Source organism: Giraffa tippelskirchi, chromosome 6 (genome assembly GCF_054371585.1).
Source record: "Giraffa tippelskirchi isolate mGirTip1 chromosome 6, T2T-mGirTip1v1.2.pri, whole genome shotgun sequence".
In the NCBI taxonomy this organism is placed as follows: Eukaryota; Metazoa; Chordata; class Mammalia; order Artiodactyla; family Giraffidae; genus Giraffa; species Giraffa tippelskirchi.
Window position 1 is genome coordinate 133,948,783 of NC_137280.1, and position 25,040 is coordinate 133,973,822.

Here is a 25,040-nt window from a genome sequence, read left to right on the forward strand (position 1 = left end):
GACCTTAAAGGCTAAACTTTGCTAAAACTATTTTGTTTATTTATTTTTTATTTGGCTGTGCCTGGTCTTAGTTGCTACATGAGGGATCTTTTTCTCTAGTTGTGGCATTCAAACTCTTAGTTGCAGCATGTTGGATATAGTTCCCTGATCAAGGATTGAACCTGGGCCCCCTGCGTTGGGAACACAGTCTTAACCATTAGACCACCAGGGAAGTCACTAACCTATCTGTTTCAAAGCCCAGGAATCAGAAGTCGAGCGGAAGAAAGCCCAAAGTCATTCATTCATTCAGTTGGCATTAACAGAGAGCTGTTAATGTATGCTAGGCAGTTTAGGCAGTGAACAAGACAGGTGAATATCTTTCCCTAGTAAAACTTCCACTCAAATGGGGTGGACAGACAAAAAGCAAGTAAACAGCTGCTTTGAAGAAGAGAAACTGGATGATGCTATAGAAAGTGATGGAAGCGGGGGTAGGTTGAAGCTGCTGTGGTCAGTCCTGGTGGATAGGGAAGCTTCTCTAAGAGGTAATGCAGAGAGTGAAGGCTCAGAAGAGCCAGACAGACAGAAGTGTATTCCAAGCAGAGGGCACAGAGGATACCAAGGAGCAGGGGGCAATGAACTGACTGATCTGAAAAACAGGAAGAAGGCCTGCTTAGTGAGGGAGATTGGAGGGCAAGGAAGTCAGAGAGGTGGCATGCGTGCCTATGTGCATGCTAAGCTGCTTCAGTCATGTCTGACTCTTTGTAACTCTATGGGCTGTAGCCAGCCAGGCTCCTTTGTCCAAGGGATTCTCCAGGCAAGAATACTGGAGTGGGTAACCATTTCCTTCTCCAGGGGATCTTCCCAACTCAGGGATCAAATCCAGGTCTCCCACATTGAAAGCAGATTCTTTACCATCTGAGCCACCAGGGAAGCCCCTCAGAAAGGTGGGCAGAGGCCTTATGTGACAGGGCCTTGGAGACCACTGGAAGAGCTTAGATTTTATTCCAATATAATTCAAGACTGCTTCTCATTCCTGGAAACCCAGTTTCTCTTTTCAGACATCCTCTGTGACAAGCTCCAGTGTGTCCCATGATGAGATCTATTTATTGAATGACTTTCACTTTCAATGATGTACTAGGCCCAGAGCCAGACAATTCATTAACTCTCATATCTTCTTCCCTGTCACATAGAACTCTCTCCTTCCCTGTTTTATAGACAATTCTCCTGCTCATAAATGGAACAGCCACTGCATTCATTCATTCATTCATTCACTGATACACTGATCAGCTCATTGATGGATTGATTCATTCATCCACTCATATTTACTGAGCACTGGCTCTGTGAGAGGCACTGGGTCTGCCAAGACCAGTAAGAAAGGTGAGGTTGTTCTCAGTGGGTTATCACTGTACAGTGGGGACATCATATAAAGCATGAATTCACAATTCAAGCCATAATGTGAAGAAAGCCCCCAGAGGATTGATGGGATCCTGGGGCCCCAGGAGGCAGTGACTTGTTCTCTGAGTGGCTTCATGAGCCTGTCAGTAGTTGAAACCTCTCCGAGCCTCAGTTTCCTCTTCGGTAAAATCACAGTGTCAGACCAGGTCTTCTCAGAGGTTTCCTTCTGGCCTGGCATGCTGGGTTCCAGGTGTCATAGGGCAGGAAGGAGAGCAGGACAACCAATGTAAGAGCCTCTGGAAATGATGGTGCTTTCAGGTTCAGTCTTCAGAAATGGGATTGCCACTGTCTAGAAGAAACTCACCGTTTTCCTTTACTCTCACATAACTACCATATTCACAACACTTTGCTAACCAGATATGTAGATGTTTTTTTCCCCACACCGACCAGTTCTCTGACACTAGCTGGGTATCCAACAATTCAGCTCATATCTGACACTGTTTACCTGGAGAACAGGAACTTACAGCTGAAGGGTTCAGTCCCTCAAGACTGCCCCTGCTTCAGATGCCAATGCCAAGTCATAGGTTGCCATCTGAACTTCTGCCTGACTGACTGTAAATCGAGGTTCCAGTGACTCACTCCTCGGGTTTGATTATTTGCCAGAAAAGCTCATAGAACTCAGGAAAGTATTTACATTTACAGTCTTAGAATAGAATAAGGGTACAGATGAACTGTCAGATAAAGAGACATATAAGGTGAGATCCAGAAAGGTCCTGTGTGCTAAAGATTCTGTCCCCTGGAGTTGGGGTATACACTACCCTCCCAGCACATGCATGTGCTCACCAGCCCAGAAGCTCTCTGAACCCTGTATTTTTGAGGGTTTTTATGACAGTTTAATCACAAAGGCATAGTCAATTATTAACCCCATTTCCAGCCCCTCTCCCCTCTTACAAGAAGGTTGTTGTTTAGTTGCTAAGTCGTGTCCAACTCTTTTGCATACCCCTGGACTGTAGCCTACCAGGCTCTTCTATCCATAGGATTTCCCAGGCAAGAATACTGAAGTACATTGCCATTTCTTTCTCCAGGGGATTTTGCCAACCCAGGGATCGAACCTGAGTCTCTCGCATTGGTGAGTGCGTGCTAAGTCGCTTTGGTCATGTCTGACTCTTTGCAACCCTATGGACAATAGCCTGCAAGGCTCCTCTGTCCATGGGATTCTCCAGGCAACAGTACTGGAGTGGATTGCCATGCCCTCCTCCAGGAGATCTTCCCAACCCAGGGATTGAACTTGCATCTCTTATGTCCTCCTGCATTGGCAGGCAAGTTCTTTACCACTAGTGCCACCTGGGAAACCCTCTTAAGAGAATAGGGGATGGGCTGAAGGTTTCAAGTGTCTAATCAAGGCTTGATCTTTCTGGTCCCCATCCAGAAGCCCCCTCATTTGAACAAAAGACCACCTACCACCCAGGAAACTCCAAGGAATTTAGGAGCTCTGTGTCAGATGGTTCTATCACTCAGGAAACTACAAGGGTCAGTTCTGTGTCAGGAACCAGGAAAAAGACCAAATAAATATTTCTTTTTATAAATCACAATATCACAGCCCACTGGGAAAGGGCCATCACTTATTAATTCACTCAATAAACTGTAATGAGGAACCACTCTGTCCCAGGCCCTGGGATAGGTCTGGGGACCAGTAGTGGTGAATAAGATACGCGGGAACAGACAGGCCTTGTGGGCTTTCCCAAGGAGAAAGGGTAAAGAATAAATACACAGACATATACTGAATGTCAAGTAGGGTTGCCAGATTTAGCAGATAAACACAGGATTAATTAAATTTGAACTTCAGGGAAACAATTTTTTTAGTACATCATATATTGCATCTCAGTCTCAGTTCAGTTGCTCAGTCGTGTCCGACTCTTTGCGATCCCATGAACCGCAGCACGCCAGGCCTCCCTGTCCATCACCAACTCCTGGAGTCCACCCAAACCTATGTCTATTGAGTCAGTGATGCCATCCAACCATCTCATCCTCTATCATCCCCTTCTCCTCCTGCCCTCAATCTTTCCCAGCATCAGGGTCTTTTCAAATGAGTCAGCTCTTCGTATCAAATGGCCAAAGTATTGGAGTTTCAGCTTCAACATCAGTCTTTCCAATGAACACTCAGGACTGATCTCCTTTAGGATGGACTGGTTGGATCTCCTTGCAGTCCAAGGGACTCTCAAGAGTCTTCTCCAACACCACAGTTCAAAAGTATCAATTCTTCTGCACTCAGCTTTCTTTACAGTCCAATGGTCACATCCACACCTGACCATTGGAAAAACCATAGCCTTGACTAGACGGACCTTTGTTGACAAAGTAATGTCTCTGCTTTTTAACATGCTGTCTAGGTTGGTCATAACTTTCCTCCCAAGGAGTAAGCGTCTTTTAATTTCATGGCTACAGTCACCATCTGCAGTGATTTTGGAGCACAGAAAAATAAAGTCAGCCACTGTTTCCACTGTTTCCCCATCTATCTGCCATGAAGTGATGGGACTGGATGCCATGATCTTAGCTTTCTGAATGTTGAGCTTTAAGCCAACGTTTTCACTCTCCTCTTTCACTTTCATCAAAAGGCTCTTTAGTTCTTCTTCACTTGCTGCCATAAGGGTGGTGTCATCTTCATATCTGAGGTTATTGATATTTCTCCCCCAGCAATCTTGATTCCAGCTTGTGCTTCCTCTAGCCCAGCATTTCTCATGATGTACTCTGCATAGAAGTTAAATAAGCAGGGTGACAATATACAGCCTTGACATACTCCTTTTCCTATCTGGAACCAGTCTGTTGTTCCATGTCCAGCTCTAACTGTTGCTTCCTGACCTGCATACAGGTTTCTCAAGAGTCAGGTCAGGTGGTCTTATTCCCATCTCTTTCAGAATTTTCCACAGTTTATTGTGATCCACACAGTCAAAGGCTTTGGCATAGTCAATAAAGCAGAAATAGATGTTTTTCTGGAACTCTCTTGCTTTTTCGATGATCCATCAGATGTTGGCAATTTGATCTCTGGTTCCTCTGCCTTTTCTAAAACCAGCTTGAACATCTGGAAGTTCACAGTTCACTTATTGCTGAAGCCTGGCTTGGAGAATTTTAAGCATCACTTTACTAGCGTGTGAGATGAGTGCAATTGTGTGGTAGTTTGAGCATTCTTTGGCATTGCCTTTCTTTGGGATTGGAACGAAAACTGACCTTTTCCAGTCCTGTGGCCACTGCTGAGTTTTCCAAATTTGCTGGCATATCGAGTGTAGCACTTTCACAGCATCATCTTTCAGAATTTGAAATAACTCAACTGGAATTCCATCACCTTCACTAGCTTTGTTCATAGTGATGCTTTCTAAGGCCCACTTGACTTCACATTCCAGGATGTCTGGCTCTAGGTGAGTGATCACACCATCGTGATTATCTGGGTCGTGAAGATCTTTTTTGTACAGTTCTTCTGTGTATTCTTGCCACCTCTTCTTAATATTTTCTGCTTCTGTTAGGTCCCTACCTCCTCTTAAAACAAAGGAGCCTCATTGGGAGGAGGTGGCATGGCTCTTTATCTAGTGTGTGGCTGACTGTGTGCTGGACACTCTTGGTAGTTGTTTGTTTTCATTTTTGTAATGTAAGTGCATAACTTGGGCTTTGATTGCTGGCATCCATCTCAATGATGGCTATCTGGCTGTCTCAAATAGACACAGTCAGCCACACAGTAGATAAAGAGCCATGCCACCTCCTCCCACTGAGGCTCCTTTGTTTTAAAGATCTTGGTTGATTTTGATAACTGATCACTTGGAACCACTTTTTGCTTTCTATTTTCTTTTACCAAGATTTGAATTTCTGCTCTTATGTTTTAAATTCGCTAATAAAGAGTGAGCCTGTGAAACCCTCAACCTCCACGAAAGTCCTAGGCCAGAGTCCACTCTCTCCCTCTTTAACCTGAGACCTCCTTGTGTGGTCCCAGGTATGCAATGTAATTTCTAGGTCTTGTAAGTAATAAGCCTTTTTTTTTTTCAAAGTTTCCTGATCGCTAGTGCTAAAGGGTATCTTGCATTCATCATAAGAACCGCAAGGGCTTGTCCAATCACAGCACTGATTACTGACAGTTTAACAGTTATTGGCACAAAACACATACTAAAATAGTTCTCCCGGGCTTCCCTCGTGGTCCAGTGGTTAATACTCACACTTCCATTGCAGGGGGCATGGATTCAATCCTTGCTTGGGGAACTAATATCCCACATGCCATGCAGCTCAGCCAAACAAAAAAAGTACTCTTTGTTTATCTAAGATTCAAATTCAGCTGGGCAGCTTACATTATATCTGGCAGCCCTAATGACAAGGTGCCCCCGAGAAGATACCAAGGATAAGTAAGAATGTGTCAGGGCATGGGAGCCGCATTACAACCATGGGAAACTCCATTCATGCTTTCACATTTTTCAATGCAGTAATTACAACCACTTTCAGGTTTTGGTGGGGGCTGATAGGAAGTGTGCTAAAGGCTAAGAGTATCGCTTATTAGTGGTTCATGGACCACCCATACCCCAGTCTACACCATATCCCTGCTTCTTCTCCATCCAGCTCCCAGGGTCTGTCCACAGACCCCAATAAAGTATGATATCTCAAGGAGGAAGATATGTACAACTGAAGGACACAGGCTTACTGACCTGAACTGACATCACTCCAGGCCTGAGGCACACACCAAGGGGGCTGCCTGGCCTGAAAGCATCCTGGAAACACAGCCATCCTGTCCAGGGTGAACTCTGGGGCTGGCAAAGAAACAGCAGGCTGTCCTTTAGTGCAGGGGCTCAGCAAACTCTTAGGGATATTTTAGGATCAGAGAGTCTACTTAAATCCTCAGTCCCTCAATACCAGGGTCCATAGACGCTTTCAGCACCTCTGTTCTCTGTTTTCCCCCACAAACAGAATCTAAACTGAAAGCTCCAGAAAGGCAAGACTGGGTTCCTTTCCAAGCCCCACACAGACCTATTCCATAGGATAAATTCCTTAACAGCAACAACAAAGTAGTAGTAATATTAACAAGGAGGAGAAGCTGCCAGTAAGAGCCTAAACTATGCGCTAAGAACTTTCCTAGAGGAGAAAGAATTCTCTCATTTTATCCTACAACAACACTTAGAGAAGCTAGGTTTTCGCCCTCTATTTTACAAATTAGGAAGTGAGCCCAAACAAGCTAAACAGTTTGCGAAGTCCATGTTATTAGAAAGGGAGTCTTGGTTCACACCCAGATCTGACCTCAAAGCTTAACATCTCAATTTTCTGCCACACAATTTGAAACGACCTTTTTTTGTACACTGCACTTAGTTTAATGCATTCGTTTTATAGGCCAGGAGGAGGTAGAGAACAGCAGGGCAGTGGAGGGCGTGGCACCAGTCAGAGTGCCTGAGTTCAAATCCCTGCCCTGTTGCTTTCTGTGTGACTGAGAAAAGATTTCAATTTCATCATTTGTAAAACAGGGATAATCAGTTATAAGACTGTGACAACCCATGTTGGCTACAGTTGAAGTCTAGAGAGAGTTGAAGGGAGAACAGACTCCAGTCCAGTTGGATGAGTCTTCAGGAAAGTTCCCAGGGTGCAGAATTACCCTTACCCTAGGAGGGCCAAGGAGAGAGGAACCACATAGGAGATCTAGCCCAGCATACTTCAAAGAAAACCAGGTTCCACAAAGGCCCAAGTCTGTGCCTTTCATCTTGCCAAGAAACTCAAGGGACTTTCTAGTGGTCCAGTAGCTGAGACTCTGCCCTCCCAGTGCAGAGGGCCAGGGTTCGATCCCTGGTCAGGAAACTAAATCCCAGGTGCTGCAGCTAAGAGTTTGCCAGCCCCAACTAAAGATTTTCCCATGCCATAACTAGAGGATCCTTTGTGCTATCACTAAGACCTGGTGTAGCCAAATAATGAATGAATTAATTTTTTTCAAAAAAGGAACCCAAGTCAAAAAGATGATCCATTGGAATTCTTATATCTGTGCATGTGAAGTCCAGAAAGCTCTGCTCTGATGCCTTGGTGACTTTGGGCAAGCCCCTTCTCAAGATCTTCTGACTCTAGACTTCTCATCCATTAAACAAGTCAGCTGGATGAGATGATCTCTGAAGCCCCATATCTCCCCAACTTTTAATTTTAAGACCTTTAATCTGAAATTAGGTCGGAGATAAGAGGAACACAAAGTCACAAAATGTCCAGACTGGATCTTGGGAATGATTGAACACAGGCTCCTGGTTAGGCCAGTGCAGCAATAAATGAGACCCACATGGGCCTTGCGAGCATAGGGCAAATATTGCAGTGAGACAGGTGTTAAAGCTTATTGCAAAATTACCTGAGTGTGAGTCTTTTTGCTAAGTGTTTGTTGAGCATCTGCTTTGTGCCAAATCTTTGATATAAAGTGGACAATTGCTACAAAGTGGACAAAAATTTGGTATAAAGTGGACAATAAGGCAGGCATGGTCCCTAGTCTCCAGGGCTTATTGTGGTAAATGATTTTAGGGAGGAAACTTACAGAAAGATCTGGGAGAGTCTCCCCGAGGAAGTGAACTTTAAGCTAAGATCTGAAGGATGAGTAGGGGTGGACCCTGGCAGATGGTTACAGGGAGAACTGCATTAAATGATTTGCTGTAGGTGATCAAGGAAGTCTTTGTCAGAGCTGCCAGGAGAATCCCACAGAACCCTAAACTCTTAGAAGACAAAGCCAAGTGCTTAACCAAGTGGTCAATTTAGCATTTCCGTAATGACTACCAGCCTATGTCTCCTGATGCAAGGCACAAAGTAAAAATAACACCACCTCTGTGATAGTCCTACCAGAAATGCATAGTCTGAATCTAAACGTGATGACACATCTGACAAGCCCAAATGGAGGGACATTTCTGCAGAACAAGTTGGCCTGTATGCTTCAATAACATCAGCGTCGTGGAAAACAAAGATAGATGGAGAAACCATTTCAGATTGGAGACTAAAGAGACAGTGCTAAATGGGCATCATTGAAACGATTTGCAAATAACTGAATATGGACTGTTCATTAGATAATAGTATTGTAACCACTGTCACATTTCCTGAGTTTGATCATTGTACTTTGGCTATGTAAGAAACGTCCTTGTTCTGAAAATACACAGAAAAACTCCTGGGGTTAAAAGACACGTTGTCTGTGTTTGTCTCCCAAATGGCTCAGGAAAAATGGAGACATAAAGCAAATGTGGTAAGGTGTAAGTGAAAGTGAAACTTGCTCAGTCGTGTCCAACACTTTGAGACCCCATGGACTATACAGTCCATGGAATTCTCCAGGCCAGAATACTGGAGTGGGTAGTCATTCCCTTCTCCAGGGGATCTTCCCAACCTGGGAATTGAACCCAAGTCTCCCGCGTTGTAGGTGGATTGTTTCCCAGTTGAGCCACCATGGAAGCCGGGTAAGGTGTAAACAGTTGATGAATTGGGATGAACAATATACAGTTCTTGGTACTGTATTTTAAACTCTTCTGATTTTTTTTTTTTTCAAAATAAAAAGTTATCAATAAACAAATAGACTTCCCTGGTGATCTAGTGGTTAAGAGTCTTTCTGGCAATGCAGGGGACACAGGTTCGATCCCTGGTCCTAGAGGATCCCACATGCCACAGGGCAACTAAGCCCGTGTGCCACAACTACTGAGCCCAAGGACCTAGAGCCCAAGCTCTGCAACAAGAAAGGCCACCACACGGCTCAAGGAAGAGTAGCCCTTCACTCACAGCAACTAGAGAAAGCCCTCACAGAGCAATGAAGACCCAGAGCAGCGAAAAATAAATTAATTTTAAAAAAAAAGGACAAGTAAAAAAAGAAAGACAAGTGCTAAGTGGTCACCAGCCCCGTCTTGGTGACCGACAGCTCCCCATCCCGTATACCCTCCCCTCCAAACCCCATGGAATAATGCCTCCCTGCCCCCTACTCCCATGGGAAAGAGGATACCTCCTCTGTGTTGGGGACGTTGATGATCTTTTTAGAGAGCGCGACGTGGCCCACCACTCCCATGTCCAGGGGGAACACGATCTCCGAGTCAGGCACCACCAGGCACTCCTCAAGCACAGCATCCTTATGGACGTTGAAGAGCCGGGTGGCCAGCTCCGCGATGCCGTTCCGGGCCCTGTACATGAACAGGCTCATGCGGTCGGCCTGCAGCAGGAAGCACAGTTTCTTCATGACATTGAAGATGCACTTCTCGGCCTGCAGGTTGTCCTGAAAGTCCCGCAGGAGGTCGAAGATAATTTCACTCTCTTCCACGCTGCTCAGCGGGTGGTAGTTACTGAAGTCCACGGCCGCCTCCCTGGGTCCCAGCAGGTCCGAGATGACCTTGGCCCGGTAGCGCAGGTTGTAGTACTGTTTGGCAAAGCCGACATTCGAGTCCAGAAACTTCTCTACTTCCTCTGCTGTCACCTCGCCCATGGCTGGGAATTGCACTGTCTGTTTCTGTGGATGGGGGTGAGGCCGGCCTAGACTTCTCTGAGTCTTGTCTGTGAACCTTACTGGTGTGGCTGAAGAGCAGAGTGAGTGAGCTTGGGAGATTAAATCATTAATATTTCCCCAGAACAAGGATTATGAGGATCAGGGTGTTCCGGATGCTCCCGGGCCCCAGATGGGAGAGGTGAGAGTTCTCTTTTCACCTTGGTCCGCTAATAGGAGAAGAAAATTTGGTACAGAGCTGGCATTGAGATCAAGTAAAAGAAAACACCAAAAACAGAGGCTGCAAAGTGGTAGCACAAGACATCATACTGTTATAAACATGCTTTCTCTGCCCTGAATGGTATTTTTCTTTAACATTTGACATGGAACCCCATGTTTACTGTTTAAGAGGTTCGTTTAGCTTCTCTCAGAGAATCAGAAGATCTTACAACTTCATATCCAGTTCCTCTGTGGCAGAAATGGCTAGAGCTGAGAGGAACTGGGCATCCACCTCCTGCCCCTGGCCCCTCACCCCACTCTTCTGCACCCCTGTCCCCAGGGTCTCCCTAACACATGGCTTCCCTCTGCATGCTCACCACTGAACCTGCTTCCCTTGTGTACATTATGGGCCCCGATTTCACAATCTCCACATTACATCTCTGAATTTGAAGTACCTTTATAAAAACAGGGCTTCTCTGGTGGCTCAGCTGCTAAAGAATCCACCTGCAATGCAGAAGAGCTGGGTTTGATCCCTGGGTTGGGAAGATCCCCTGGAGAAGGGAAAGGCTACCCGCTCCAGTATTCTGGCCTAGAGAATTCCATGGACTGTACAGCCCATGGGGTCGCAAAGAGCTGGACACGACTGAGTGACTTTCACTTTTCACTTTATAAAAACAACACCTTTCATAGTTTTTTCTTCGATTACAATCAATACACATGTTTACTGTAGAAAATACACAAAGAAGACCCTTAAAATCACCCATAATCCTGCCATTCAGAGGTAACCTTTAGTTAGCATTTTTTTTTCTGTCCTTTCTGTAGAGGCTTAACTTTCTGTTGTCCTTCAGTCCCTGATCTTTGTTTTGGCATTTTAGGGTGCTTTTGCTGGCTTCAGTCAGTATCTTCTTGGGTTGTTAGTCAGAAACACACACAATAGTGTGGATTTTATCAGCTCCAGTGAGGCTCAAAATACCAGAATCCTCATTGGGTTGTCTCTCCAAACCCACTAGGGCAGGAAGAGAACAGTACATTCTTTCTGGATGAAATACACTGTAGTGACTATGGATGTATATATGTGAGAGCCTGGCACACCAGTGTTGTAAACACTGTGGAGTGTAGGATCATAAACTGTGGTTGGCACTTTGAACTGTGTAAGTGAACTTTAATAGAAAGTATTAATAGATCACTTCTTTTATTGTAGAGTGTAATTAATTAATTCCTGAGATACTGTGCCTATTCAACACTGTGTACACAGATGACCCTTGGTCTGGTGGACCTCGCAACAACTTTTCCAAATGCATCTACTGTAACTAATGTAAGCCCTCTGTCTGGAATGTGAATCCCTTGCTCACCAGCTCCTCAGCCTCAAGGTCTCAGCTCATGCTAGTCACTGCTAGTTGTCTTATCTCAAGGAGCCCCAACCACTCTCTCCCCAATTCCTGCCTGTCATATCATCCATTTATTTCCTTTATTACTATTAAAACGTGTTTTCTTGTTTTATGTTTGTCTACTCTGTGTCTTCTTCTCTATACAGTGAGCTCCAATGAGAGCAGGCACCTGTCAGGACTGATTGCTGAGGCTTTGCAAGGCTGCCTAGCATAACCCTAAATGGTGTTTGTGGTGGTTCATTTTATGTATTAGTTGGGCTAAAGGATGCCCAGGTAGCTAGTAAAACATTACTTCTGGGTTTGTCATTAAGGGTGTTTCAGAAGAGATTAGCATTTGAGTCAGTAGACAAAGTAATGAATTTTACCCTCTCCAACACAGGTGAGCATCCCCCAATCCATCAGGAGATTGAATAGAAAAAAAAAAAGGGTGAGGAGAGGGTGAATTGGCCCTCTGCTCGAGCTGGGACATCTGCCTTCTCCTGCCCTTAGATGTTGGCACTCCTGATTCTTGGACTCAAACCAGGACTTAAACCTTCGTCCCCTGGACCCAAACTAAATTACATTACTCTGACTAATACAAAGTCCTATATTTCTTTTTTCGGCTGCGCTGGGTCTTCCCTGAGGTGTATAGGCTTCTCTCTAATTGTGGCACGTGGGCTTAGAAGTCCCACAAAATCCTATATATTCTTGATTAAAATTTAGAAAGTACAGGAAGTCACAAAGGAAAAAATTGAAATAAAACATAATCCCAGATATTATCATCGCCAATATTCTTTGTATATTTTAAAATCTTTCCATATCTATGTATATATTCTCAACCTTGGCATTTGGGGCTCAGTAATTCTTTGTTGTGGGAAGCTGTCCTGTACACTATAAAGATGCTTAGCAACATTCCTGGCCTTTACCCACTAGATGCCAGTAGCACTCCCTCCCCTTTAAGTTGTGGAAATAAAAAATATTTCCAGACATTTCCAAACGTCCCGAGATCAAATTATTCCCATTGAGAGCAGCTGCTCCACTGCTTGATGTTTCTAATTTTCTAGTCGTATAAATTACGCTGTAATGAACACTTATATGTCTTAGCGGAAATATCTAGAAGTGAAATCCCAGGCCCAGAGAGCTTGCGGCTATCTAAGGGTTTGAATAAATAATGTGAATTTTGCTCTACGAGGCTCTATCAGAGTGTGTGAGGCTATTCTTACCCCTACTGCGCCCCTCAAAAAATTGAGCAATCTTTCTTAATGCTGACATTAACAGCACTCCGAAATTTGGCCCCAATATTCCTTCTTACTTTATTTTGTACAGTTTCTCTACACATACTCTAAGCTCCACCCTAGTGTTTTTCAGTCTGTTTGACTTTGCCTCTTCATTCCTGCTGAGCCCTTGGCCTGTCCCATACCACCCAATCCAAATGCCATTCCCACCATGGATTCCTTATGCTCCAGTTAGACTCTTTCTACTTTGAACTCCGAACTATTGGTTTGCTTCCATGCCAATAGGAGTTTCTACATTCTAGGCTGTGTTATTTCTATATATTTGTACTTCCATCAAACTCAAAGTCTTTGAGGATAGGAGTAAAGCTTTACCCCTTTTAAAAAGTCTCCAAAACAGCCCAGCCCAGGTCCTTTCCTGTCATATGCCCACCGGGCTTAGTTCTGGCTGGGAATATAAGTAACTCTTTTGCAAGAAATCTATTTTTACCTTATTTTTCAATATGCCAGAATGAGACAAATCTGCTAACAAACTTTAGTGCTAATAGTTGGCTAGGTAGGGATAAGCTAGTATTTGCATCAGGTCACCTCCTAATAAGCCTGTTCAATGGGCCTGATTTCAGATGTCAGTGAAGGAAATTTGAAGCTTCTTTCATTGGAAACAGGGGCTACCAGTATGGGTAGGAGAGAATGCTTTCTGTAGTTCAATCTAAACACGAACATGCTCTACTTGAAAGAAGAAAACAGGACTGTAGGCCCAACAATGCCACTGACGCATTCTATGACCTTGAAAAGGTTCTGTCTTCTCTCAAGACTCTGTTGATTTTCCTAAGAACAAAACAAAATAGTTGAATAACATTATCTCTAGCACCCCTGGCTCCATGACTCCAAATAGGCTGAAATGAGGCAAGACTGACCAGGAATGCTGACCTCTCTGTTTCTGACCACAAGCCTTGCGAAAGGATCCTCCTGGAAGAAAAGCTGAAACTATTTATTTAACATAATCTCTATCCCAAGATCTATATTTCACAGAAAAGAAAACTGAAAAGCTTTGAAAATTTGATGACTCAAATCATAGGTGATTTTAAAATATGTGTTTCAGTTCAGTTCAGTTGCTCAGTCGTGTCCGACTCTTTGCGACCCCATGAATCGCAGCACGCCAGGCCTCTCTGTCCATCACCAACTCCCGGAGTCTACCCAAATCCATGTCCATCGAGTCGGTGATGCCATCCAACCATCTCATCCTCTGTCGTCCCCTTCTCCTCCTGCCCCCAATCCTACTCAGCATTAGGGTCTTTTCCAATGAGTCAACTCTTCGCATGAGGTGGCCAAAGTATTGGAGTTTCAGCTTCAACATCAGTCCTTCCAATGAACACCCAGGAGTGATATCTTTTAGGGTGGATTGATTGGATCTCCTTGCAGTCCAAGGGACTCTCAAAAGTCTTCTCCAACACCACAGTTCAAAAGCATCAATTCTGTGGCGCTCAGCTTTCTTCACCGTCCAACTCTCACATCCATACATGACCACTGGAAAAACCATAGCCTTGACTAGACGGACTTTTGTTGGCAAAGTAATGTCTCTGCTTTTAAATATGCTATCTAGGTTGGCCATAACCTTCCTTCCAAGGAGTAAGCGTCTTTTAATTTCATGGCTGCAATCACCATCAGCAGTGATTTTGGAGCCCAAAAAAATAAAGTCTGGCACTGTTTCCACTGTTTCCCCATCTGTTTCAAAAAAGCAAAATGGCTGTCTGAGGAGGCCTTACAGATAGCTGGGAAGAGAAGAGAAGCAAAAAGCAAAGGAGAAAAGGAAAGATATTCCCATCTGAATGCAGAGTTCCAAAGAATCGCAAGGAGAGATAAGAAAGCCTTCCTCAGCGATCAGTGCAAAGAAATAGAGGAAAACAACAGATTGGGAAAGACTAGAGATCTCTTCAAGAAAATTAGAGATACCAAAGGAACATTTCATGCAAAGATAGGCTCGATAAAGGACAGAAATGGTATGGACCTAACAGAAGCAGAAGATATTAAGAAGAGGTGGCAAGAATACACAGAAGAACTGTACAAAAAAGATCTTCACGACCCAGATAATCACAATGATGTGATCACTCACGTAGAGCCAGACATCCTGGAATGTGAAGTCAAGTGGGCCTTAGAAAGCATCACTACGAGCAAAGCTAGTGGAGGTGATAGAATTCCAGCTGAGCTACTTCAAATCCTCAAAGGTGATGCTGTGAAAGTGCTGCACTTGATATACCAGCAAATTTGGAAAACTCAGCAGTGGCCACAGGACTGGAAGAGGTCAGTTTTCATTCCAGTCCCAAAGAAAGGCAATGCCAAAGAATGCTCAAACTACCGCACAATTGCACTCATCTCACATGCTAGTAAAGTAATGCTCAAAATATGTGTTTATTGAGATAAAATTCACATTACATAAAAACATCTTTTTAAAGGGTTCAGTGGTTTTTAGTGTATTTCTTTAGTGTATTTCTTACGTTTTGCCCCCACTAATCTATTTTCTAGTCCTCTGGTAACCTCTAATCTACTTTCTCTATGGATTTATCTATTCTGGACATGTCTATTCTGGACATATCTGATGGATATAGATATACCACATTTCATTTACCCATTTATTAGTTGGTGGACATGTATGTTGTTCTCACTTTTTAGCTATGAAGATGTGTGTGCAAGTCTTTGTGTGGACATGTGTTTTCAGTTCTCTTAGGTATATACCCAGGAGTGGAACGGCTGGGTCCACACGTGGTTTTAAGACACTGAGTTTGGAGGTAAAGAGGGGTGAGAAAGGAAAGAAACAGGGCACAGCAGAGAATCAACTGGGTGAAGGAGAGGTATGTGTGGAAAGGTATTTTGTGAGGCACCTTTTTGGAAAGAAGAGGAGCCTGAAATTCAGGACCTGCTAGAATGGGAATGGGTTGTGTTGTATGTCAGTGGCCACCACACATCCTAGTGTTGGGTGAAATGGTGTCCATAGGCCCCCACTGTTCATCACTTATGTTAATAGCAATGATGAGGGAACTGAGGATGTTCAACTAGGAAGAAGCTCTGAAAGATTATTGGGAGTGGAGTGTGCCAGGTTGTTCAGCGAGGAACCAGAGAGCCAGACAAGCCAGTAGGTCAGAGACAAAAGTTATTATAAGAAGGCAACACCAAGGAATTCCTTGGCGGTCCAGTGGTTAGGACTTAGCACTCTCACTGCCAGGGCCCTAGGTTTGATCCCTGGTCATGGAACTAAGATAGCCTAAGCCTTGCAGTGAGGGGAAAAAAAAAACAAACCAATACCCATAGTGCTTAAGAGGTGGTGTGTAAATTATTTGATATCCCTGGACCTCACTTTGCTTAGCTGTAAAATTAGAATTCTTTTACATGGTGGTTGTGGAGATGAAATAATATATTGTGTAATGTGCAGCTATGTACCCAGTGCATGTTAAGTTGAACCATATAAAATTGTTCCTCTTTGACTATTTTTGCCCTCCAGGGACAGCAGTTTCAGACTGTTCAATTTAATAGTAGTCATCCAATCATTATTAGCTATCACAACTATCGAAGATTAACTGGATTACCCTAAAGATAGTCAAGTCCTTGTCATTGAAGGTAGGTAAGCCCAGGACAAGGCAGAGGATTTGAATATCAGCATTTAAATAGGAAGATGATTCCTGTTAATCAGTAAGGAAGTGCTTGCAAATATTTTTAAAATAATTTTTATTGGAGTATAGTTGATTTGCAATTTTCCCGGAGGAATGAGGAACTGGCCTAGAATGAGGATTGAGAGAGTGGAGGGAAGAAGTGGGTACAGAAGCAAGAAAAAGGTGTGGAAGACACATTGGTTGACTGGGAGACAGGGCCTGAGAAACAGTGCTGCCAGCCGGGTAATTTACGTCACTGGGCGTTGAGTGTCCCCCTTCAGGACCTTTCGCTGGCATTAAATGTTAATTTAGCCTCCATTTCCTGATCGGAGGACTTTCACCTCTGGCTTGCCAAACCACACAACCTTAAGCCATAGAAGGGAAGCGTTTTCCTGGCCCCACCTTGGAACTGCTGGAATGGCCTCCAGCCTCATTTTGTTGGGCTCCACCTTCATTTTACAGCTTCCCAGGTTATCACGATGGTAAAGAATCCACTTGCCAATGCAGGAGACACAGGAGACTTGGGTTCTGTTCCTGGGTCAGGAAGATCCCCTGGAGTTGGAAATGGCAACTTGCTCCAGTATTCTTGCCTGGAAAATTTCACGGACAGAGGAGCCTGGTGGGCTACTGTCCATGTGGCCAAAAAGAGTCAGACACGACTGAGCGACCGAACACACACACAAACATACCCTCATTTTATACTTAACCTTGGCTGTCTGCCATATTTCATTTGTTTTTATCCTTGACCTAGAGCTGATGTCAGTTCCTCACTGTCCTGCCTCCTGCCATTGACTTAATGCCTTTATTCAGCTACTTGGGTTTCCTGTTGAGTCTGCCTCCAGGAGTGTGGCTAGCCTGTGAAGTTCTCTTTGTTTTACTTTGAGGATCTAATCTTGGTGATGCATGAGCCGTGCAAAATTTTCTCCTTAGGTGCATTTTAACCTTTAAGTCATTTTTATTTTCTCTTCATTAATATTTATTTTTATTTATGTGTCTGTGCTGGGATCTTCAGTTGCTGCATGTGAGCTCTTAGCTGAAGCCTGTGGGATCTAGTTCCCTGAACAGGGATCAAACAATTTCCTAAGTTCTGGTCTCAATTTTCTCATTTGCAAACTGTGGATAATAATGATGCTTATTTTATAGAACTGTGGTGAGGCTTAGTGGCAGTGTATGTATAGAACTTTCTTTGTGGCTAGTTCTCAATAAAAATTGTATGTTAGTCATTCAGTCATGTTCGACTCTTTGTGACCCTATGGACTGTAGCCCATCAGGCTCTGCTGCCCGTGGGATTCTCCAGGCAAGGATACTGGAGTGGGCTGCCATTCCCTTCTGCAGGGGATCTTCCTGACCCAGGGATCAAACCCAGATCTCCTGCATTGCAGGCAGATTCTTTACCATCTGAGCCACCAGGGAAGCCCATAAAGGTAGTTTGATACTTTTTGGGCTGCACCACAGAGCACATGGGATCTTAGTTCCCCGACTAGGGATCAAACTCCTGCTCCTTATATTGGAGGTATGGACCACCATGGAAGTCCCTGTGTATTTTGTTTGTTTAACATGTATGTAAACATCTTTCTGTGCCATTAAATATTCCATTACCACATGACTTTTAATGGCCTCACAGAGTTCCACTGGGTGGCTGGCTGTACCATAATTTATCTAACATATTTCTAAGTATTGGTTATTTAGGCTGATTTTTTCCTTCTTTTTTTTTCTTTTCTTTGGTATTCTTAAAGAACATTTGCTAAATCTTTGTGCACCTTCTTATTGTCTTATCTTTTAATAAAAATATGAACGGAAAGAACAATTTCAACTACTAACCTTTTAAGATGTTGTCCTGGCTATCCAAAAATAAAAGCATTTAAGTAAAGAAATGTTGAGAAAGTTAATATTTTAGTGCAGAGATCATGTTCCATCTTGAATGACCATTTCCCACAACATCTAGCTCAGAATCCTGAAAGAACAAATCTGGAATGCTGGGGCTTGTTATCACTATGAAACGCCAAATAACAGATCACTTTCTGTACCTAAATATTATAGCAAGAGTGACTTGTACTGCTTCACCTCCAGTGTAAGAGTCAAATTTCTTTCCTTCCTCCAAATCAAATTGTATGTGTTCCAAGCCCCCATCCCACAGTGCTGGCAGGATATCCAATCTCAATAATTACTGTGACCATCGTTCCACCCCAGGGTCATGTGAAGGCCTGTTGGTCTAACTCAGTTCAGCTTGAGAAAAGCCCTGTAACCTTTATTTGGTCCACTCTGCATCCACACATGTGCCCCTTGTCCAAACTGATAAGAAACAGTGCTGTTCTTTGCCAGGGTTCTGGGATTCTTGCTATGGCTTCAGGCTCCCAGAGCTACCAAAAGGTACCCATGCGGCAAACCTTCCCACCTCCCCAGGGCAGCACGAGGCCCAGGTCCTTGCCACTTGAAGATCCTGCCAAGCCTAGCCCTCTTGGCAGAGGCTTTCAAAAATCTCCTTTCCTCCTCCATTCTTTCCCTCTCTGGAACGATTCAGTCTAATTTCCCTCAAAGGCCAAAAAGAAGAGAGGATCTCTTCTTGAGTCTGAGAATAGTTAACTTCCTATCCTGCCACACAGCATCCTTGAGAGGCAAGTGATCAAGAAGGGCCAAGCCCCCTCTAGGAACTGGGGGAGAGGGAGCTGAGGAAAAGTGGAGGGGACTTCCCTGGTGGTCTGTGGCTAAGACTCCTTGTTACCAATGAAGGGGGCCCAGGTTCAATCCCTGGTCAGGGAACTAGATTCCACAACTAAGAGCCCACATGCCAGAACTAAGACCCAGAATGGTCAAGTTAATTAATTAGTTAAAAAGAATGGAAACAATATAAATGTCCATCAATGCTTACATGAATGACGGTCCCCCTAAAGAGTGGGATACCATGCAGCTGCTATGGCCAAAGATAGCCACAGAGATATTCCTTCCCCACCCCACATGTCCCTCTCACAATGTGACTTTGACACATCTCTTATTGAGACTTGTAAGTATGTGACTTTTGAGGCTAGATCCTGAAAGGCTATACAGCGTCCTCCTATTACTGGAACACTTGAAGTCTTCAGAGGTCATTTAAGCACAGACTTCCCTGAAACTGCCATGATGTGAGGAAGACTGAACCAGCCCATACAGAGAGACACAGGGTGAGGCCCTGAGACCACATGAAGAGAGATGTCCAGCCTTCAGCTTCCTCATTCCCTGTCTCCACTCTAGCCACTATCTGATTATCTAGCTCTATGAGAGACCCAAGCCAGAACCACCCATGGAAACTCTTACCAAACCTCTGACCCAGAGAAACCATGAGAAATAAACTATTGGTATTTTAAGCCACTAAGTTTTGGAGTGATTTGTTACTTAGCAATAGATAGGAGTCATAAAGGAGCTCTTTATGCACTGAGATGGAACAATCTTCAAAGTTTAGTATTATTAATTTCTAAGAGTATAGAACAATAATATATTGTAGGCCCATTTCTTTTTAAAAAAAATTATTTATTTATTTATTTGGCTGTCAGGTCTTAGTTGCAGCATGCAGGACCTTCACTGTCATGTGGGATCTTTCACTGCAGCGCATGGACTCTCTAGTTGTGACACACAAGCTCCAGAGCCTGCAGGCTCAGTAGTTGCAGCAGGCGGATTTAGTTGCTCCCAGACATATGGGATCTTAGTTCCCTGACCAGGGATATTGCATTGCAAGATGGATTCTTAACCTCTGGACCACCAGGGAAGTCCCTGCCCATTTCTTTAAAAAAAAAAAAAGGTATATATGAGAGTGACTGATTGGTTGACTGGGGGAGTCTTGTACATGCACAGATCACTGGCTTGTCAACCCTAGGTGTACATTAGAATCTTCTGGTGGGCTTTTAAAAAGCATCAATGCCTGAGCCCACTCTTTCCCAATTCAGTCGTGATATCTGCGGATGAGACCAAAGTATTCTTATTTGCTAAAAGTTGTCCAAGAGATTCGGATGTGTAGCCAGAGTACAGAACTGCTGGTATAGACTAACTTGGAAGGCAATACAGGAAGCTGTGTTTGCCTCCAGAAAGGGATGCTAGGGTAAGAATGGATAGTGTAGGAGAGAGATCTACTTTTCATTGTAAACTCTTTGATATTTTGAATTTGTTTACTTGTACATGTTACCTGTTTCTAAGAATAATCAGTGTTAGTTGCTCAGTGGTGTCTAACTCTTCGTGACCCTGTGAACTGTGACCCACCAGGCTCCTCTGTCCATGGGATTCTCCAGGCAAGAATACTGGAGAGGGTAGCCTATCCCTTCTCCAGGGGATCTTCCTGACCCAAGAATCGAACTGGAGCCTCCTGCATTGCATGCAGATTCTTTACCAGTTGAGCTATCAGTGAGTTTTGCCTAAGAACAATCAAGTTAAATTAAAAGGAAAAAAAAAAGAAAATGAAAAAAGCAAAACAGCTATATCAACAGAAATGAATCCCAAATAGCAAATCAGGAACAGTCCATTCAATAGTGGGGTCTCAGAGGAAGTGACCTGTCCTTCCTGGAAGAGTGGGTAGTCAGGAAGGGCTGAGGAATTGAATCCTGAAGTAATCCCTAAACTGAGATGACTTCTTTGCTGGCCCATAACATCCCCAGTTAACACATCATTAGTTACTCTTTGGAAACAGTCTGGGACAGAGTAATGGCTATAATGTACAGCCCTCTGGCTGCCAGTCACCTCTGTGCATCCTGAGACCAACAGGATGGAAAACTGCTCAGGCTTGGTTGGGAGGGGTGAAGAGATCTGGGCTCTGGCTGTCTGGGCTGCTGACATGCTGTTATTGAGGAAAAGCTGATTATTACTTAGCTAGCTCTCCTTTAGCAGGGATTTGGTTATCTGTTTCACACCTTAGATTTCTGCTGCAGAGAATTGGAGCATGATGAATGTACGGTAGGAGTGGTGGACCTAAGTCTAGCTCTATGAGGCCCCTGGGGATTTGTATGTGGGTAGGTGAGGGGACCACAACATTAAATAGCACCCTGGATGCTGAATTAGGGGGGTGAGAGGCACCAATGAGAGGCTAGGGAGAGAGACAGCTATAACAAAGAAAACCCCTCCCTGTCCCACCTCAGAATCCACTACTTGTCAGTTGAGTGGCCCTGTTAAGTAACAATATTCCAAGCTGCAATTTCCTCATCTGCAAAGTAGATGAGGGACTCACATGGTGGCTCAGTGGTAAAGAATCTGCCTGCCAATGCAGGAGATGCAGGTTCTAACCCTGGGTAGGGAAGATGCCCTAGAGAAGGAAATGGCAACCTGCTCCAATATTCTTTCCTGAGAAATCCCATTGACAGAGCGGCCTGGTGGGCTAGATATTCCATGGACACAACTTAGCGACTCAAAAACAACAAAAGTTGACGAGAACGTATGGAATAAGAGAGAGAAAATGATAGCCGTTGTTAAATTAAACCAGTCTTTAGTGGTATCTATTACACACAGGATGGGATAGAGTCTTACATTTGACTAACACAGGGAGTATATGTGGTTAAGAGTGGGCTTTGCAGGCAGCTATAATTGGGTTGAAATCATGCTGTTGTCATTTATTAATAACTGTGGGACTGTGGACAAGTCATCTCTGAGTCTCATTTCTTCACCTATAAAGGGACAATCGGAGAAGGCAATGGCAACCCACTCTTGCCTGGAAAATCCAGTACTCTTGCCTGGAAAATCCTCCTCCTGTGGACGGAGGAGCCTGGTAGGCTGCAGTCCATGGGGTCACGAAGAGTTGGACACGACTGGGCAACTTCACTTTCACTTTTCACTTTCATGCATTGGAGAAGGAAATGGCAACCCACTCCAGTGTTCTTGCCTGGAGAATCCCAGGGATGGGGGAACCTGGTGGGCTGCCGTCTATGGGGTCACACAGAGTTGGACACGACTAAAGCGACTTAGCAGCAAAGGGAGAATCATAACATAACAGCCCATCAAAAGCTTCTGCTGCTGCTGCCAAGTCGCTTCAGTTGTGTTCAACTCTGTGCGACCCTACGGACAGCAGCCCACCAGGCTCCTCTGTCCACGGGATTCTCTAGGCAAGAATACTGGAGTGGGTTGCCATTTCCTTCTCCACAAAAGCTTCTACGAGGCCTAAATAAGATAATAAATGTGAGGTTTTGTGCATTCAGAAATAAATAACCAGAAATTGTTAACTGTTGTCTTGTTTGTTTTGCAACTTATAAAGAGTGGACAAAATACATTAATACTCAGTGTCTTACTTGACTCTCTCCAGGACTTTTGAGTGTGGGGCCATTAATTACCCTTGGAAAGGTAAGATTATTTGATTTGTCCTCATTGCTAGGGGATCGCAGCAGGAGCAGAGCCCAGGTGTTCTGATCCTGATATGGCTTGTGACTCTGGAAGTTCTGAATCTGGTGGGTGACAGAAACCTGAGGCTCATCTCAGGATAAGAAAAGGAGTTCCTTGAATGACTGTGTTCACTGAAAAGGGAAGAAAAGGAAGTTAACCATTTTGTTTCTTTCACTGGTTTTCTTTCACTCCCATCTATCCTATCATCCTATGCAATCATCATCTGTGAACCCCCCTACAGGCAATACAAAATGGAAAAGGAACAAATGAACATATAATCTATATCTGATAGTGCCTAGTTTGTGGCACATAATTAAATGAAGATTACATGCTAGAAAGTGACTAGCAGGACAGTCGCCAAGGAAAGGGCAGGCAGGTCTTTAGGCTGACACTGGAGAAATAAGTAGAAACCATGGTACTGGAAACAGTCAGTGTCTAGGTTGAGAAAAACAACAAGCTTGGCAAAGGAGGCTAGGATGGGTGGAGAGGGCTGAGGGAAGGAGCGTTGCGACGTTAGAAGGAAGAGGCCAGGGCCCAGAACATTCAGGACTTTGGGGGCATAGGGAGAAATTTGACGTCAAGGAAATATGAATGTCAAGGAAAGCCATGGAGGATTTTAAATGAGGACTGGAACTACATTTCATATTTATTTTTATATACTCATTTACATCTTTAAAAGAGCCTTTGGGTATGCAAGAGGCCCTCTTACTTTGTAGCAGACCTTTTCCCTAATTTAAGGCCTCCATTTCTCTTATCAATGGGCTTTCCTGGTCGCTCAGACGGTAAAGAATCTTCCCGCAATGTGAGAGACCTAGGTTCAATCCCTGGGTCGGTAAGATCCCCTGAAGAAAGAAATAGCAACCCACTCTATTATTCTTGCCTGGGAAATTCCACGGACAGAAGTGCCTGGCGGGCTACAGTCCATGCGGTCGCAAAGAGTCGGACACGACACTGAGCGACTAGCACTTTTTTTCTCTATCAATAAAAAAGAGGGGTTGCCAAAAAGTCGAAGATGAAAACGATACCCCTCCTAAACGAAGAATAGTTTAGCTCTCCTTAGAGCATTTCCACGTCTCGCCTGATAGTGAGTCCTCGCAACACCCTCAAGGTCAAGTCGGAGGACCCGTGACCTGCCCACTTCCAACAGACGAAATCTTCTTTAGAATCAGGAACGCGTGGCTGCTACTGTACAGGACAGCCAATCGCGAGGAGGAAAGCGGCTTGGGGGCGGCACTCTTGCCGGTTCTGGCCGCGCCATTGGCTGATAGCCGCGTCGCTCTCTTGCAGTGCCACGTGACTGCGCATGCTGAGTTTTCGCTGTACAGTCGCCTTCCGCACCTCCTGGCGGGTGCCTGCTCGCCGCTCGCCTCAGTCCCGCCCGGCCGGGCCACACCTCCTCCTGGGGCCGGGCGATGGGCGGGCAAGGGGACTGGTGGGTTAAAGGGAGGCCGGCCCGGGAGTGGGCTACCTCCGCTCGCGCCAGGCTACCGCCTCAGTCCCGCCACGGCGGAGGACGCGCCTTGGAGCCGGGTCCCACGGTGCGGCAGAGACTCGAGAGGTGAGGCGAGGGGAGGGACCCGAGACCGGGGAGAGTGAGCAGTTCTGGCCTCCGCGCGGTCAGCGGGCTCCTCTTGGAGTCGTCTTCGCCTGTGTCCCACGTGTGATGAGAGGAAGCCCTCCCCGACGGTCGCTGCGGGCAGCCGTGGCTGGACCGTGAGAGATGGGCGTGCATCGGGGTTATTGCCTCTGTCGGCAGGGGCGGAGGCAGGGCCAGCGTCGAAGCCCCACATTCCCACCCAGTGAACCCGACCCAGCTCCTGCGCTTGAGGTCTGTTCGTTCTTCACCCCATCTAACGCGCCGGGTGGTCCTCGTCTCTTAGGTAAAGGTGCGGCTCTTCCGCCGGAGTCCTCGTTGTGCCATCCGGAACCCAGATATCTGGGAGCAGGACCGAGGAGATGAGGGCCACCTTCACCACTTTAGATGGGGAAACTGAGCCTTGGGCAGGAGAGAGGACTTGATTGCTGCTGCTGCTAAATCACTTCAGTAGTGGCCGACTCTGTGCAACCCCATAGACGGCAGCCCACCAGGCTCCCCCGTCCCTGGGATTCTCCAGGCAAGAACACTGGAGTGGGTTGCCATTTCCTTCTCCAATGCATGAAAGTGGAAAGTGAAAGTAAAGTCGCTCAGTTGTGTCTGACTCTCAGTGACCCCATGGACTGCAGCCTACCAGGCTCCTCCATCCTTGGGATTTTCCAGGCAAGAGTACTGGAGTGGGTTGCTAAAAACCACACGCCAGGATAAGTACAAATCAGACCTCTACTTCTTTGAGACTCATAGCCTGAAGTTAAAATCCTTTCGCTGGTGAGATGGAGACACTGAAAGGACACAGAAAGGGACAGAGCCTTGCTGAAAATCACACAGCAAGTCATTTGCAGAGCTAGGACTTGTACC

The 25,040-nt window shown here is 45.0% G+C and overlaps 2 protein-coding genes across 6 annotated transcripts in view; one reads left to right on the forward strand and one right to left on the reverse strand.

Annotated features, from left to right (window-relative positions):
* The window catches only part of PDE6A (phosphodiesterase 6A), a 122,468-nt gene that overhangs the window by 63,065 nt on the left and 34,363 nt on the right, over positions 1-25,040 (reverse strand). For 2 of the 4 annotated variants that reach the window (XM_081495754.1, XM_081495753.1), the window contains exon 1: positions 9,329-9,802. The exons of 1 other annotated variant lie outside the window; for it this stretch is intronic. In XM_081495754.1, the coding sequence (XP_081351880.1) occupies positions 9,329-9,802 (474 nt within the window). Of the gene's footprint in view, positions 1-9,328; positions 9,803-23,613; positions 23,756-25,040 lie in introns of those variants that run through there. One more of the 4 variants, XM_081495756.1, reaches the window with a different exon arrangement.
* The window catches only part of SLC26A2 (solute carrier family 26 member 2), a 111,030-nt gene that overhangs the window by 63,003 nt on the left and 22,987 nt on the right, over positions 1-25,040 (forward strand). Inside the window, exon 1 of one of the 2 annotated variants that reach the window (XM_081495758.1) lies at positions 23,874-24,146. The exons of the other annotated variant lie outside the window; for it this stretch is intronic. The gene's annotated coding sequence lies outside the window, so the exon portion shown is untranslated. Of the gene's footprint in view, positions 1-23,873; positions 24,147-25,040 lie in introns of those variants that run through there. 2 annotated transcript variants of the gene reach the window in all.